This window comes from Podarcis raffonei, chromosome 12 (assembly GCF_027172205.1).
Source record: "Podarcis raffonei isolate rPodRaf1 chromosome 12, rPodRaf1.pri, whole genome shotgun sequence".
NCBI lineage: Eukaryota > Metazoa > Chordata > Lepidosauria > Squamata > Lacertidae > Podarcis > Podarcis raffonei.
The window spans coordinates 41,784,682-41,801,542 of record NC_070613.1 but is presented as its reverse complement, the minus strand read 5'-3'; the positions used below and the strand labels follow the sequence as shown (position 1 = coordinate 41,801,542).

Below are 16,861 nucleotides of genomic sequence, written 5' to 3'. Positions count from 1 at the left end.
AAAGGGAAATGTGGCATTAAGCTACTCATGAATGTCATGTTACTGTGGTTAAAATGTCCAACATTTAATTCCCAAGCACTATGTCAGTTCAATTTTTTTAAAGAAGACATTCAGTTTAAATATTTTGCAATAAATTTCCTTAGTAGACGAAAAAGGTGAGAGACTGGCTTAAGGCATGAATAGATGCATCCAGGTTATTTTGAGTTTATTGCAACATTCACTCTTTTTAACAATGCCAACCTTCCCTAACCTGATGCCTTCCAGGTGTTTTGGATGACAGTTCTTATTATCCCATACCATTGGCTGAGGCTGATGGATATTGAATCCAAAATGTCTGAAAGGCACCAAGTTTGGGAAGACAGAACTATGCCAGTGGTATGTATTCCAGGTTTGGTAATTTGTAACATCCTGTGCTCTCACATATCTTAGGCCAGGCACCCCCAAACCCAGCCCTCCAGCTGTTTCAGGACTACAACTCCCATCATCCCTAGCTAACAGGACCAGTGGTCAGGGATGATGGGAATTGTAGTCCCAAAACCACTGGAGGGCTGAGTTTGGGGATGCCTGTCTTAGGCTCTCTTATGCAGTTCATGGAATTGAGGTGTGTGTGTGTGTGTGTGTATAAATATAATAAAGAATGCTTGTGGTGTATATGTACACATGCACCATTACTAGTTTAGAGATGTTAAAATATGAGAGAGCAAGAGAGCAAACATTTCTGGGTATCTTATTTCTTTGTCCCTCCTGTGGAAACTACAGATAAATTAGTAGTTAGTAATTCTAAAGTTTAATTCTCTCTCCTTACTGACTTTCTTTTATTTTTACTTTTAAGGGTGGTAGGCACGTTGATTATGTTGTAGATCAAATTGTTGGGAAATTGATAGAGGTGGTGAAGAAAAAGAACAAAGCTGGCGTTTCAGTGAAACCATTCCAGGCAAGTTGATCCTCGCTTCAGAGAGAAATATTGGTCTGTCCTCGTTTCAGATAAAAAGGTTTATCATTTCAGTAGCTTTGATTCCTTTATTGTTTGTGTGTGTGTGTTTGCCTTTTGAACAGGTAAAGAACCACATATGGGTTTTTATTAATTGCCTCATTGAGAACCCGTCTTTTGATTCTCAAACGAAAGAGAACATGACACTTCAGCCTAAAAGTTTTGGGTCCAAGTGCCAGTTATCAGAGAAGTTTTTCAAAGCAGTAAGTATTGCATATTTATTTGATATTTTTATGGGAAATATGGGAAATGTAATCCTCTTTGCATTAAGGAAGGGAACTATGACATTCAGATTTATGTGGTTTTTTAGTATGACAGTGTTAACTGTTCAGAAATGACTGTTAATGTGGCTGAATAGAAAGTAATGAATTACCAGAGTCTTCCTGGTTTTGCTTGTAAAATACCCTTTTTAATAAATAAAATATTAAGGTTATTTTGCACAAGATAAATTTTGACACTGCTTTTGTGATGCAGTATATCATTCTTGGAGAAAAATGGATCCTGACACTTCAGTATATTTTATTTCTGTCAGTGTGAACCTTTTTTTGTATTCCTAAGAATGACTGTGATTTTTGTTTTGTTTTGTATTATAGGCCTCTAATTGTGGTATTGTAGAAAGCATCCTGAATTGGGTGAAATTCAAGGCACAAACACAGCTGAACAAAAAATGTTCATCGGTGAAACACAGCAAAATTAAGGGCATTCCAAAACTCGATGATGCTAATGACGCTGGTAAGAGCAAACTGTCTTCTAGCATGGTTACCTGTATAAAATATGCATTTTATTTTTTCATAAAAAGACCAAATGACCAACACATATATTCAAAATTTTGAACAAATATATTTTTCCTTTTGAGCAAATACATTTTCCTGATGCATTGTAAAAATGTCCCTATTTCAGCAGAAACGCTGTGCAGTACACAATTATGTTAAAGCAAGCTTCTCTTTTCCTCTTTATATTGTTTGCCACTGAAAGATTAATTCTGGACAAAGGGTTTAAAACACTTTCTTATATAATTGTTGATTAAAAGAAGAAAATCATGTCAAATATGCATCTTTGCCTTTTCAATCAATCAGTTGCTTTTTAAAAATTGAGTCAACTGTGTGTTGCTTTCTTGCATATAGTCTTGGCTGAAGATTTCGTCAACTTAATTTTTTTGTCTCTCTCTCTCTCTCCCCGCCCCCCACTCCCAATTTGAAGGTGGCAAACATTCCTTGGATTGTACATTGATTTTAACTGAGGGAGACTCTGCCAAATCTTTAGCTGTCTCTGGCTTAGGTGTCATTGGAAGAGATAGATATGGTGTGTTTCCACTCAGGGGCAAAATTCTCAACGTTCGAGAAGCATCTCATAAACAGGTAAGGAAAAGCCATTTAAGAAGGTGACTAATCAGTGTATACATAATACACATATAACACACCTATGTATGTCTCTGTGTAATAGATACATGCTAAACTGTTGCTTGCCTCCATTTCTGCTTTCTACACAGATTATGGAAAATGCAGAAATTAACAACATCATAAAAATTGTAGGTCTACAATACAAGAAAAGTTATGAAGACCCAGAGTCTTTGAAAACATTAAGATATGGCAAAATAATGATCATGACTGATCAGGTCAGTTAAAGTTTTAGAATTCAAACAACCCATCCAACTTTGTCACATTACTTTGAAGATAATTCTGTTCTCCTTATCATCTCTGTATTACTTTTCATATCACTTGCCTGGCTGCCTCTCAGCCTTTATTTCACACCACCTTGGCAACACCCCCACTTTGCTCCTTAGTGATTCAGACATTCATATTTGTTTAGCCCCCTTGAGTCCTGTCAGGGGAAAGGTGGGGTATAAATGAGTTTAAAATAAAAAAAAAATACTTCTGCCTTATTTAGCCTTGACACTTCATTAATTTTTTATATTTAGGATCAGGATGGATCTCACATTAAAGGCTTGCTGATCAATTTTATTCATCATAATTGGCCTTCCCTTCTGAAACATGGATTTCTTGAAGAATTCATCACTCCAATTGTAAAGGTAAGTACACATTCTTCTGACACTAATTATAAACGTACAGGGACAAAAAATTCATGTTCTTTTCTGATGTCAAACATTTTCAAAACAACATCCTTCTGTGTAGTAAAAATATATATATTCAGGGAATAGATACCTTACTGAGTTGAATGATGTCCTAAAGCAAAAAGTGACAAAAGGAAAGAGAATAAACTCAGATACATACAAACCCTTTCTTGGAATATACCAACTAAAGAAAAATGTGAAAAGTTGAAATAGAAAGAAGTGGTAGAACTAAATTGCCTTTTATTTTTTCTTCTGACTTTGGGGAATTTGGAAAGGGAACTCTGGGTTAGAGAGTTCCATTTGTTTATCAAATTGAGGCTTTGTACAAATGCTGTAATATGTTCGGAACTGTGATTTATTTAGCATTGGCACAGGCATTCACTGCATGAGAATAAAATCACAAGCACTGGAAGAAGTATTTTGCCTGGACATTATTGGGAAGAGTCTGAACACATCTCCCATATTTCCATCTAGGCCTCTTCTCTTCCCCAATCCAATTCCTTAAGATCTGGACCTCAAATAACTTGTGGTGCATGAAGAGAGAAGGATTAAGGGGGACATGGGAGCTGTGTACTGATCATTAGCTGTAATGTGTGAGAGAGATGGCGGGGAACTGCTGCAGCCACAGCAATCTATTTTGAATGTAATTTTCATAAACTTGAATAAAAAATTAGTTGCAGGATCTAACTGTTATGTATTTTGTTTTTAAGGCAAGCAAAAATAAGCAGGAACTTGCCTTCTATAGTATTCCTGAATTTGATGAATGGAAAAAACATATGGAGAACCATAAAGCATGGAAAATAAAGTATTACAAAGGTTTGTGTTTTAACTTCTTTGCCTAACAGCCAAGTACCAAATCCTTTGAGATCCAGTCCAGTTAAACCTATTAATAACTAACAGCCCTGTTTTCTCATAAGTAAGTTCAACTGAGTTTAGTGGGGCTTACTCTCAGGTAAGCAGGTATAGGATCATAGCCTCAACTCAAAACCAATGGAATAGTTAGTTGAGACTTAGCTACTCCCAGTGCGTTCAATGAGACTTAGTCGTTAGTCGCTTAATTGACCTTTGGATTTCTTCAGGTGTAATTATTGACTGGTGGCAAGCTGTTTTATCTTTTGCCTCTTAGGATGTCCTCAAGTAGCTTTAAAATTAATTTCTTAAAAGGTTGAGATGGAAGATGGACTAAATTGGCATTTTTTCTTTCTTTGTCTCTGGGGTAGGTTTGGGCACCAGCACTTCTAAAGAAGCAAAAGAATATTTTGCAGATATGGAGAGACATCGAATTTTATTTCGATATGCTGGTCCTGAAGATGATGCCGCCATTACATTGGTAAATAACCTCCTGCACTAATTACTTGCTGTCTGTTATCTCCTTGCCATTTGTAATTATATAGAACTCTGTCTAGTGAACTTCTTTCCACTAAAAGCCCCAAACATTTTTTCCCAAGTTGGATGGCATTCCAGCCCTTTGATCATTTTAGATTTCTGTTTTTGTGTCTTTCCTAACTCTTGTGAAACCAACCAGAACTGTACTCTGGATATAATTTATATAATATTGTTCATATAATTTACATATAGTATCATTAGGACACTTGTTGCTTTAGTTAAGGTAAAGGTAAAGGGACCCCTGACCATTAGGTCCAGTCGTGACCGACTCTGGGGTTGCAGCGCTCATCTCGCTTTATTGGCCAAGGGAGCTGGCATACAGCTTCTGGGTCATGTGGCCAGCATGACTAAGCCACTTCTGGCGAACCAGAGCAGTGCACAGAAACGCTGTTTACCTTCCCACCGGAGCGGTACCTATTTATCTACTTGCACTTTGAGGTGCTTTCAAACTGCTAGGTTGGCAGGAGCAGGGACCGAGCAACGGTCACGGGGATTCGAACCGCTGACCTTCTGATTGGCAAGTCCTAGGCTCTGTGCTTTAACCCACAGCACCACCTGCGTCCCGTTGCTTTACTTAGTTTGCTATTAATGCTGAATTCATACAGTTTTTTAAAATAAAATACTCTACCACATTGAGTTGACTCTTCAATTGATCTATCTACTATGACTTCAAGGTTCCCACAGTAGGAGATGCGTGTAAGTGTGCCGATAAGTTGTACCTGCTGAGTAGAAAACAAGTGAAGCTGGGGGTGGGGGGAGGACATTGGGTTGGCTATATGGCTTGCAAATGCAGCTCACGTCATGCTCAGCCAATGTAAGGAGCCACCATGCCGAATAATTTGGAAAGGAGGCTATGGCACGCATCCCAGAGGCGTGGCCTTGGCACGCCCCTGGAAGGAGGCAGTCTTCCAGTTCACTGTTCTCCTCTCCTGTTGGTTCCTACTTGTAAAGTATTTAATTTCAAATACATAAACAATAATTGTTTAGGATACAGGTCTAGTAATGTTGGGTGGAGGAAAAACTGTAGACACAGAGTTGACAAACATTTTCCACGTTACTATGTTTGTTACATGACTCTTACCTGTTTTGTTAGTACTGGAATCATTTATCCTTCATTGCCTCCTTATTTCTGTTTTATCACCTTGATAGAGCGTGCAAGACATGCAGGAAAAAACTGCAGAAAATTAGTGCACACAGGCATTAAAAATTGATAAAATAGCTCATAGAGAGACTGCAACAGTCAAGTTCAGTCAGCCCAATATTTAAGATACTCTGACATCTTGGAGGTTGTTTCAATCATGTTGCATTGTTTAAAACGCAGACTCTTGCACTCCTTATGTTTCATGATATTGCTGGTCTGAGGTTATTGCTGGACTGAATTTAACTCAGCCAGACAGTAGAAGATAGATTCCCCTCTAAAAGTAATATTTTAAAGGAAGGCTGTTTAACTTCTATCAGGTCTGGATCAGAAATGTAGGTCTGCCAAGCTAACATGGAAACCATATTCACCACCTTCTGGCCATGTGCACAATTGTCTCTCTTTTATAGCTTGCAGCATTCCCCCCCCTAGTTGTGCTTTATCTAATTATAGCATGTGAAATGTTTGTAGGCCTTCAGTAAGAAAAAAATTGATGACCGAAAAGAGTGGCTGACAAATTTCATGGAAGATAGACGACAGCGTCGATTACATGGATTACCAGAGGTAATGTTTCAGTACAGAACTAAGATGGAGTTGCAAATGTTATTTCTGTCGATGTTAAAGTAATAATAGCTTCTCTTTATTTTAGCAATTTCTATATGGTACAGCAACAAAACATCTCACTTACAATGACTTCATCAACAAGGAGTTGATTCTTTTCTCCAACTCGGACAATGAGCGATCCATTCCATCCCTTGTTGATGGTGAGTGAACCTTCATGGAATATAGCATCTTCTTCTATTTATTTTGAAGATGCCATTATTTTGAAGAAGAGGTGTGGAAATCCTTTAAACTTTGTTTCTCAAGCATATAATTATTGAATGGGGTATTTTTATTCTATTGGTAAAGAGTACAAATTCCCAAAAAAGTTTTTTTAAACTTGATTTTTCAACACAGGTTTTAAACCAGGACAACGCAAGGTTTTGTTCACTTGTTTTAAAAGAAACGATAAGCGTGAAGTTAAAGTTGCTCAGCTGGCTGGTTCTATTGCTGAGATGTCAGCGTACCATCATGGAGAGGTGAGTATGAGAAGAAAAAGAGGAGGAGGGAAATTGTCTGTGCCTTGCCTATCACTTGTTTAGTTTTGCAAAATGGTTGGTTTGGGGTGGCAGGGCAAGGCAAGTTCTCGAAAGTAGGCCTAGCCTCACTCCTTGCTTTATCTCTGATGGTTTCAGTGATGAGTGAGCACAGAAGACTCTCAGTTCAGCTCCCACCTTCTCATCACTCTCTTCATCACCGAAGCTATAGATTTGTTGCAGATCATGCAGGACTCAGATTAGCATTTTTTATTTCTGGTGAGGATGTGGTGACACTGGGAAGGTGAATGTGTTAGGGAAAAAAGTTCCTAAAACAGTGACGGTCCTTAGATGTGGTGCCCGCTTCCCCAGCTTGATGGGCCATTTGCTAGTTATGTCAGTAATTTATTCTACACTCGTTTGTAGGTTAGTTTTTGGTGAGGAAAATGTGTTGCGGTAGTACCAATGCTCTAAACATTTTCTTCCAGCAAGCTTTGATGATGACCGTTGTCAACTTGGCTCAGAACTTCGTTGGAAGTAACAATGTCAGTTTACTGCAGCCTATTGGTCAGTTTGGTACCAGGCTTCATGGTGGCAAGGATGCCGCAAGTCCTCGTTACATTTTCACTATGCTAAGGTAAAATTTTGTTCAATGCGCAAGTGGAACGAGTCTTATTTAAGTGGTACAGGTTGTCTTGTATATTTGTGATTGAGGGAGATAGCTAAAGATAATTAAATGAGTATTTCAAGCCACTTGCAACTTTTCATGGATTGTTGACAAAACTATGTGAGCCTAATTGTAAAAGTGGCTCGATTTCTTTTTAGCTAATTACATTTCCATTCCTTCCATTTCCTAATATGTAATGGTTAGGAAAAGTGAATAGTTTGTGCACTGCATTTCGTTTGAGACAAAGACCTCCTGTTTTCCCAAAGAAGAGACCTGCATTTAATAACTCATATATATCTGGAACTCTTGACTTTCTGCTGTTTAATGCTTAAACTCTGACTTCAATGGGTGACACATTGTAGCAGAGCACTGCCTTTGAAGTTAAACGTAACATACATACATACATACATACATACATATACATACATACATGCTGCAGCAGTTTTCCCAGTATTTTTTCTAGGCATTTACTTGTTATATCTGTAACTCCTAGTGGCACACTGGGACTTTGAGCCTAAACACTAAGCCATTTGTTTTAATTCTGGTGTGCTCACAGGTTGGCTCACAGATGAGCTAGCAACAAATGGCTTACTTCTCTAAAGTGTGATTTCCTTTCCAACTGCTCTTTCCTGTGCCTTTATAACTTGCTAGGGTTTGGGATCTGGTGCTGGAACAAACCATGGTAAAGCAAGACTGGGTTTGGACTTAACATCAAACTATAGTTAAAATATACAGTGGCTTCACGTTGTGGTTTGTTGGTGGAACACAAATTATGTTTGCCTGCTGGGTTTTCCTACAAACCATAATTAGGCTAAGGAAATCCTAGTTAAATATTGCAGGCAAACCAGACCAACGAATGAAGAGAGAAAGAGATGAAATGTTGTAGGAACGAGCACCAGTAAAATGATACTGATTTTGCTTTGAATAACATTTCCCAGAACTGTAGGATTTGGAATTAAAGATTACTTTTTTATCTGTCACAGGCTGCTTGCATAATATCTTTGGTATATGTTTAGTAGGTGCAGTGACAGTGAGCTATCACTGTTGGTATCAAAGTAGTGTTCTGCTGTGAAAATATTGAGCTAAAAATATCTCTTGAATGCTAAAACAAATATAATGATGACAACTCAGATGATAAGCAGACAGAAATATTTGGTGTCTTGGTGAGCTGCTTCCAGTGAAGGAGACAGTACAGTGGTACCTCAGGTTACATACGCTTCAGGTTACATGCGCTTCAGGTTACAGACTCCGCTAACCCAGAAATAGTGCTTCAGGTTAAGAACTTTGCTTCAGGATGAGAACAGAAATCGTTCTCCGCCGGCGCAGCAGCAGCGGGAGGCCCCATTAGCTAAAGTGGTGCTTCAGATTAAGAACAGTTTCAGGTTAAGAACTGACCTCCGGAATGAATTAAGTACTTGACCCGAGGTACCACTGTACTGAACTAGATAGGCTAGTGGCTAATTTGGTGTTAAGCAAATTCCAATTTAAGTGCACTTAATACTAACTGATTTCAAAGAGACAAAAAACAAAGAGTGCATTATTGTTTACTGAGAATGCTGTGCAGTATGTTAGAGGAACCATGATGCTCTCAGCTGGTGCAATAAAAAGAACAGTTTATAACTTATTAACTAAAAAAACCCTTTATTTCCTTTCTCTTTAAAGCCCTTTAGCAAGGCTGCTTTTTCCTACAGTGGATGATAATCTGCTTAAATTCCTTTATGATGATAACTTGCGTGTGGAGCCTGAATGGTACATTCCCATAATTCCCATGGTCTTAGTAAATGGTGCCGAGGGCATTGGAACCGGATGGGCATGTAAAATTCCAAACTACGATACCAGAGAGATTGTGAACAACGTCAGAAGAATGCTGGACGGGTTGGACCCACATCCTATGGTAATGCAATATTCACTGCAGACCAATATATTATAATGCTTTCATAAAGAAGACAAACTCGTGACCCCTTTCATATGCCTTTATTTTATTCTGTCTTGACAAAATATGGTATTATTGTGGCTGAATGTGTTTTCTCAAAGAAACTTTAAAATTTGCAGAACTAAAATGGGAGTTCTTTAGTCACCAAATGATTCAATAATTGGCCATGATCCATGTTTAGCAAAGATGTCCTCACATATAGGAAAGCTAGCAACTTTTCACCAGGTTTTCTCTAGAGTAACTTTCAGACTTGGAGTGGAAAGGTGATACACAAAGGGGCACCTCTGCAGTTTCCACAGCTGTGGCTGCTAGAAAAAGGTGTAGCCACGATGGCTGCCATGATTCATCCTAACTTTTAGCTGCTCCTTGTGGTACCTACATGCAGCTTTGTACGGAGGAATTGCTGGACTGGACTTGCCCGCAGAAATAATGTTATACTGCTAGTTTCTAGGTGGACATCATTTTAGTTTTAAATGCCGATAGAGCATCACTCAATATTTTAGTTTCTTAGAAATAAAGAAAACTTTACCAAGGCTTACTAGGGGGCATGTTGCTAATATGTCAAATAATCCTTAACGTTACAGCTTCCAAACTACAAAAACTTCAAAGGAATGATCCAGGAACTTGGTCAGAACCAATATGTAGTGAGTGGGGAAATATTTGTGGTTGACAGGAACACAGTGGAAATCACAGAGCTTCCAGTTCGAACATGGACTCAGGTGAGTACTTTTAAGATGATTTTCTGTTTTGAACATTTGTAATTCCCCCCCCTTTAAATAACTATTTCCCCTCCTTTTTAAATGTCTGTATAGGTTTACAAAGAACAGGTGTTAGAGCCGATGCTGAATGGAACGGAAAAAACACCAGCATTAATTTCAGATTACAAGGAGTATCACACTGATACAACTGTGAAATTTGTTGTGAAAATGACCGAAGAAAAGCTTGCTCAGGCCGAGGCTGCTGGACTTCACAAAGTCTTTAAGCTTCAGACAAGTTTAACTTGTAATTCTATGGTAACTTTTCTATATGTTTGACTACCAGCACTAATTGCACTTTAATCATTTTTCTGCTGCCGTGGCAGCAATATATTCTGTATACCATGTGACTAAAATGCCTCACTTCATATTTCCTTTGATACAAAAAGCAAAAGGGGGCTAATAGTAATTTGAGGTGGTAAACCTTAACTTCAAAACTTTATCAGACAAATCTGGTGTAAAAAGTGTAATTTCCCCCCATTAGTAATAATTTATTTGTACCCCACCCATCTGGCTGGGTTTCCACAGCACTCTGGGCGGCTTCCAACAAAAGATTACATTAAAACAGTCATTAAAAACGTCCCTAAACAGGGCTGCCTTCAGATGTCTTATAAACGTCAGATAGTTGTTAATTTCTTTGACATCTGACGTTAAGTACAGATGGGTCTGATATCTGGTCATTTAAAAAATTGTACAACCTGCACAATGCCTATTCAGGTGATCTTAGAATAAAAACACTTTGACTCACTCAGCTGGTGATTGGTCTATAATTTTAAAGAGATTACTCAAGATTTGAGAATTCCAAACTCCTGGCAAAATTGGGGGCTCTTAACTCTTTCATTATCTCCCTTTGAAAGTGGGTATGGGAGTTCAATTGCCATTTGAATTTGAAAAAGGAATTGTATCCTCAACACGTGTACCTAATTGTATTCTGATCACCTCATTGTTTTCAACATCATGAACTGTTTACAAATAAATAGAATGCTGAATTGCAAGTCAAGCCAAAGTCCTTCTATACTTGGATAAGGATTTTAATACGAAATACTTGAATTTGACAAAAATATATACTCGGCATAAAGTCTGTTAAATGCCCAGAAAAACTATCAGTACCAGCTTAGTTAAAATTTATTTCAAATAATTAAAATTGAATCTGAATTGAGAATTCTTTAAACGCTTGCTGTACTACCTTCACGTTAGCTGCATGTGCAGTCATGTAAAATATTCACATACCTTTTTCGTACTTAACTATATGCAATGTTGAAATAATCAAACATTGGCTGGGAAGGGAAGACCTTCCAGGGTTAGAGACTGGGAGAAGAAAGGAAAGCTCCCAGGTGAGAGTTGGGATAGTCCACAACTTTTCGTGTTAGGCAAGGGTTAAGAGTTACTTTTGAGAGAGGACCCTGAGTTTTCATTTCTCTTTTTCTCTCTGTTTTTATTTTTATTTAGATTAGTTTTCTTTTATTATATTACAAAAAAGCTTTAATAAAACCTTATTTTTTTAAAAAAAGAAAATAAACATTTTATTTTTGTGCAGGTGCTATTTGATCACATGGGGTGTCTGAAGAAGTATGAAACTGTGCAAGATATTCTGAAGGAATTTTTTGACTTACGATTAAACTACTACAGCTTGCGCAAGGAGTGGCTTGTAGGGATGCTGGGGGCAGAATCCACCAAGCTTAACAATCAGGCTCGCTTTATACTAGAGAAAATACAAGGGAAAATTACCATAGGTAAGAAACATGTGAAATTTAAAGTGCATTATGAAATTGATAAAGATGTAAGTGAAGGAAAATAGAAACATATACCATTTTTAAAAACTGTAATTTGTTTTCTTTTGTTTCACGTAGAGAATAAATCAAAGAGAGATTTGATTCAAATGTTAGTCCAGAGAGGCTATGAATCTGACCCGGTGAAAGCCTGGAAAGAAGCACAAGAAAAGGTAAACTATTTAGGCGACGAGCAATTCCCTCAAATAGATTTTTTAAGGAAAATATTAATCTTCAGTCTTTCCTTCTGTATGAGAGGATTTTTATGATTGCAGCTTAAATTAGTCCCAAATTATGAGTAGTTAACTAATTTATAACAATGCAAGCTGTACATACAGCTTTGGCTGGATGTTTATTATCTTAGAGAAATTGCATTGTTGGCTTTGGTCTTTGCCACATAGTTTATGGAGCTGTACAGAAATAGCAAACAGCCACAGAGCCTAGGACTTGCCGATCAGAAGGTCGGCAGTTTGAATCCCCGCGACAGGGTGAGCTCCCGTTGCTCGGTCCCTGCTCCTGCCAACCTAGCAGTTTGAAAGCACGTCAAAGTGCAAGTAGATAAATAGGTACCACTCTGGCGGGAAGGTAAACGGCGGTTTCGTGCGCTGCTCTGATTCACCAGAAGCGGCTTAGTCATGCTGGCCACATGACCCGGAAGCTGTCTGCGGACAAACGCCGGCTCCCTCAGCCTACAGAGCGAGATGAGCGCTGCAACCCCAGAGTCAGTCACGACTGGACCTAATGGTCAGACATCCCTTTACCTTTACCTTATTTCCTGGACTACATGTCCCATCATCCCTGGCCATTGACCATGATGGCTGGGGAGAATGAGAGATGTAGTATGACAATAGTTGGAGATTATCCTATCAGTACCTCAAGCTGAGTGGCAGAACTCCTTCTCCCAATGAAAATGCTCTGGCAAAGAAATTAGCAGTTTCCAAAAATGAATGAGATGTCTGTAGAAAATCATCTAAATAATTGTCTTCTGATTATGTCAAACTCTGCCTCCATCTGCCACAATTTCATGAGTAACTCTACTCTTAAAACAGGGCGTTGTGTAACTGGTAGGCCACAGTAATTTTCAGACATTTCTATTTAGATTGTTTGAGAACCCATTGCTGTATTGTATAGAGATTTGTGTGTTTCTAGCTGCACATTATAGCAGCTTTGGAACTTGGTGTCCTGGGTACTATGCTATGATTCCCCCCCCCCCATTTTATTTATTTATTTTGCTCCTACCAGGATTCCTTGAGCTTCCCCTCTGTAGATCACCAGTATTGTAGAAATTGAACCTAAATAAAATACAAAGTCTTTAAGTATCCCTTTATAGCCGTAGGATATATGAATAGCAACATAACTATTTTTATTATTATTATAGGCAGCAGAAGAGGAAGAAATGCAGAATCTCAATGATGACAGTTCCGACTCTTCCGGATCTACCTCAGGCCCAGATTTCAACTACATCTTAAATATGTCTTTGTGGTGTCTTACTAAAGAGAAAGTAGAAGAAATCATTAAGCAGCGGGACACAAAAGTAGGTATCTTTCAGAGTTCCTGACCGGAAAGTACTTCCTAGTCTGATGTATGTGCAGCTGCATTCTAAATTCTAAAATTTATCCCCCCAAACCCAAACTTGTATCTCAGAATTTGCTCATTAATTTCACCATTACAATGCTATTGATCAAACATATGTATATAAAAGGTACTATGTACAGATCTTTGCATGAAGATTACTGTATAGTCACTGTCCTAGTTTTGTTTCGTTAACATTTGCTTATCTTGGATGTTCAGAATATGTTTGTTCAAAAATCCTTTCTGTATTTGTCACCTTGAAGGGAAAGGATCTCGCTGACCTCAAGAGAAAATCTCCTTCAGACCTTTGGAAAGAAGATTTAGCAGCCTTTGTAGAAGAGCTTGATGTATGTACAGCACCAAGGATTAATGTTTCAGTTTCAGTTTGTCAACATAGTTTTTGTTTCAGCAAGTAGTCTAGCAAAACTGTTGTTTTTTAATATATCAAACTCTGTTGGCAGAAGAGATGAAATGAGGATCTGTGTAATTTTACACTTCAGAGCTATGTTCTCAGTCACACATTTGCTGCAAGTGTTACTGTGACAGAAAACCCAGAATCCAGGGGGTTTCACCAGTCTGTAGGTTTTGCATTTGAGTTCAGCATTTATAGCTTTGAGCATCTATAGTTGTTTATTTATTGCCCAATTTTCCTACATACTTGTTCCGTAACGTGGTCTACCCATGTTTCTTGGCAAAGACATTACATGCATAATACTTCTCTTTTAAAAGCTTTTGACTGGTTCTCAGATTGAAGACATGGGAGGAATTACATAGATCCCTGCAAAGACTGACAAATAATAATAATAATCTTTCATCTGCTTTACATAAGGCTTTGTCCAAAATTACTCAGATGTTTTACTCAAACATTCCTTAGGATTAGTAGCTAGTATTGCCTGTCTTGGATGATGTAATGCAGTTATAGCATTATTTTAACCTCTTGATGTTTTTATACTCTCTCTTTTTAAAGCAGACATAGATTTTCTATATGTAGTAGTAATAGTTCCTCTTTGGAGATGTTTATATTTTTCTTTCATTTGTGTTTATTTTTAGAAAGTAGAAGCACAGGAAAGAGAAGATGTCTTGTCTGGCATGACAGCAAAACCTATTAAAGGCAAAGTTGGTAAGCCCAAGATGAAGAAACTTCACCTAGAAGAGACGATGCCATCGCCATTTGGTAGGAGAATAGTTCCACAGATTACATCTGCTATGAAAGCTGATGCCAGTAAGAAACTACTAAAAAAGAAGAAGGCAAGTCAAAACATCTTGTTCCTGATTCTTCTATATTATTGATTTTTTGTACAATTTATACCCTGCTTTTTATATCAAACATACTCAAGGCAGCTTAAAGACAAGTACAGAAATGCTAAATAAACACATAAATTTAAAACACTAACGACAGTAAATGTAATACGATTTAAAAGCATTGGTAAAACAAAAGTCAATTAAGAGGAAATAACTTAAAATGCCCATAGTGCCTGTCTTCAGTGCCCATCTAGAAGTGGACAACTTAGCAACTAAGGAGCCAGACGTCCCTGTCAAGGGGAGATGCTCCAAATTTTGGGCACTACAACCAAAAACACCCTATGTCTCACGTTGGCCCATTCACACATTGGCTAAAGGGGACACAGAGAAAAGGTCTTGAAGACTGAATTAAGTGACTTGGACAGGTTCATATGGGAAGAGGCAATTCTTGATAAAGCCCTAAATGGCCTGGTATCAGGGTATAAAGATCAAACCAGAACTTTGCCAATCTGTTTCTGGATTCCATTCAGTCACTGAAGCTGGTAGATGATTAACATAAAATGAACCAGTCTGGTAACCTCAGGCAAAACACGGGCAGCTGCCTTGTCCAATTGAATTTTTCAGACTTCAAGGGCAGCCCTGTGCACTACAGTAATCCAACCTGGAAGTATCTGGACTGAGTGTGAATGACTAAGGGTTCCCCCCACCCCCCCAGATTGAGGGCCTCATTCTCATCTGGGCAACCTTTGGGAGGGCATAGGCAAAAGTGAGAGAAACAACAATAGGCTAGTTTTTACACACACACACACACACACACCCCTCCATCTGGGCAACCAAGATGCATTATCAGGTTGAAGGACATTCCAGCCAGGCAGAAATGTTCAGGGAGAGTAAGACTGGTGAAGGTTGTGACCTGGGGGGGGGAGTCCTAAGGACCAGATAGAGAGCCCTGCAGGAATTGAAGCTCCTAGAAGCAGTCTGGAATATTGTATCAACTCAGCAAACTTTATTACACCCAGCCATTACATTGACCTAATTCGTTTGGTTAAATTTCCAGGGAGAACTGGATACTCTAGCAATAAAACTGGAATTTGATGAAGAGTTTGGTGGCATACCAGTCGAAGGTGCTGGTGAAGATTCACTGAATACCTCTGTCCCAGTGGCCAGCCCAGTGGTCAGCCCAGTGGCCAGCCCAGTGGCCAAAACACCTAAGCCCAAGAGAGAGAAGAAAGAGCCCGGTAAGTAAACAGAGAGTGACTTTGGTTGTCACAAATAAGCATCGCTAGCTGAATTCACGTATATCAAAAGGAAAGCTCATGTGGAGAAATGGGAGTGGGGTCTAGATTCACAGTGCCTTGTTTCAAGAATCATCATCAGCCAAATACTCAGTGTGCAGAACTGCTCTGTAATGCCTGAAGCAATAGCACATAGATATGCTGCAGATATAGATATAGATATAAAAGGTAAAGGTACCCCTGCCCGTTCAGGCCAGTCTTGCCAGACTCTAGGGTTGTGCGCTCATCTCACTCTAGAGGCCGGGAGCCAGCGCTGTCCGCAGACACTTCCGGGTCACGTGGCCAGCGTGACAAGCTGCATCTGGCGAGCCAGCGCAGCACACGGAACGCCGTTTACCTTCCTGCTGGTAAGCGGTCCCTATTTATCTACTTGCACCCGGGGGTGCTTTCGAACTGCTAGGTTGGCAGGCGCTGGGACCGAGCAACGGGAGCGCACCCCGCTGCGGGGATTCAAACCGCCGAATATGCGATCGGCAAGTCCTAGTGGGTAAAACCTCAGCGCCACCCGCGTCCCTAGATATAGACATATATATAGACATATATATGACTTTTTTTAAAAAAGGAACTGCACATCTCGGTGTGCAGCTACTTTCTGGATACCCAGAGTTTTCCTCTCTTCATGGCTTCCAAAGACTTTGGGTATAAGAAGCAGCTCTGTATTTTGGCAGTCTTCTCTGAAAGAACTTGAACAAGCACATGGTTTAGATTGGCTGGACCTATGTGCTCAAGTCAAAGGGACCCATGTTAAGTGGCCTCCATGGTTCTCAGGGAAGCATTGATATTGATTAGTGTGGCTTATTTGTTGCCCTGCTTTTTGGTTAATAGACTCGTGAAAGGTGTGAATTGGCCAGGTGTTTTGCCAAATGCAATAGTTCTTTTGGATTCAGTGAAGAGCAAAGGGGACAAGTTTCTTGTAGATATCTTACCGTTTTATATGACATGATTTTCAAAACTGGCATCCCCACC

General features: G+C 39.0%; 1 protein-coding gene across 5 annotated transcripts in view; it reads left to right on the top strand.

Annotated features, from left to right (window-relative positions):
• TOP2B (DNA topoisomerase II beta) overlaps positions 1–16,861 on the top strand; it is a 42,112-nt gene that overhangs the window by 14,665 nt on the left and 10,586 nt on the right. For 4 of the 5 annotated variants that reach the window (XM_053410528.1, XM_053410526.1, XM_053410527.1 and 1 more), the window contains exons 9-29: positions 833–934; positions 1,057–1,194; positions 1,585–1,723; positions 2,192–2,349; positions 2,481–2,606; positions 2,910–3,020; positions 3,773–3,878; positions 4,283–4,392; positions 6,058–6,150; positions 6,236–6,350; positions 6,544–6,665; positions 7,151–7,299; positions 8,992–9,223; positions 9,847–9,981; positions 10,075–10,275; positions 11,555–11,750; positions 11,868–11,959; positions 13,165–13,320; positions 13,622–13,705; positions 14,409–14,606; positions 15,658–15,838. In XM_053410528.1, coding sequence (XP_053266503.1) covers positions 833–934; positions 1,057–1,194; positions 1,585–1,723; positions 2,192–2,349; positions 2,481–2,606; positions 2,910–3,020; positions 3,773–3,878; positions 4,283–4,392; positions 6,058–6,150; positions 6,236–6,350; positions 6,544–6,665; positions 7,151–7,299; positions 8,992–9,223; positions 9,847–9,981; positions 10,075–10,275; positions 11,555–11,750; positions 11,868–11,959; positions 13,165–13,320; positions 13,622–13,705; positions 14,409–14,606; positions 15,658–15,838 — 2,944 coding nt within the window. Of the gene's footprint in view, positions 1–832; positions 935–1,056; positions 1,195–1,584; positions 1,724–2,191; positions 2,350–2,480; positions 2,607–2,909; positions 3,021–3,772; positions 3,879–4,282; positions 4,393–6,057; positions 6,151–6,235; positions 6,351–6,543; positions 6,666–7,150; positions 7,300–8,991; positions 9,224–9,846; positions 9,982–10,074; positions 10,276–11,554; positions 11,751–11,867; positions 11,960–13,164; positions 13,321–13,621; positions 13,706–14,408; positions 14,611–15,657; positions 15,839–16,861 lie in introns of all 5 variants that reach the window. The other variant, XM_053410525.1, reaches the window with a different exon arrangement.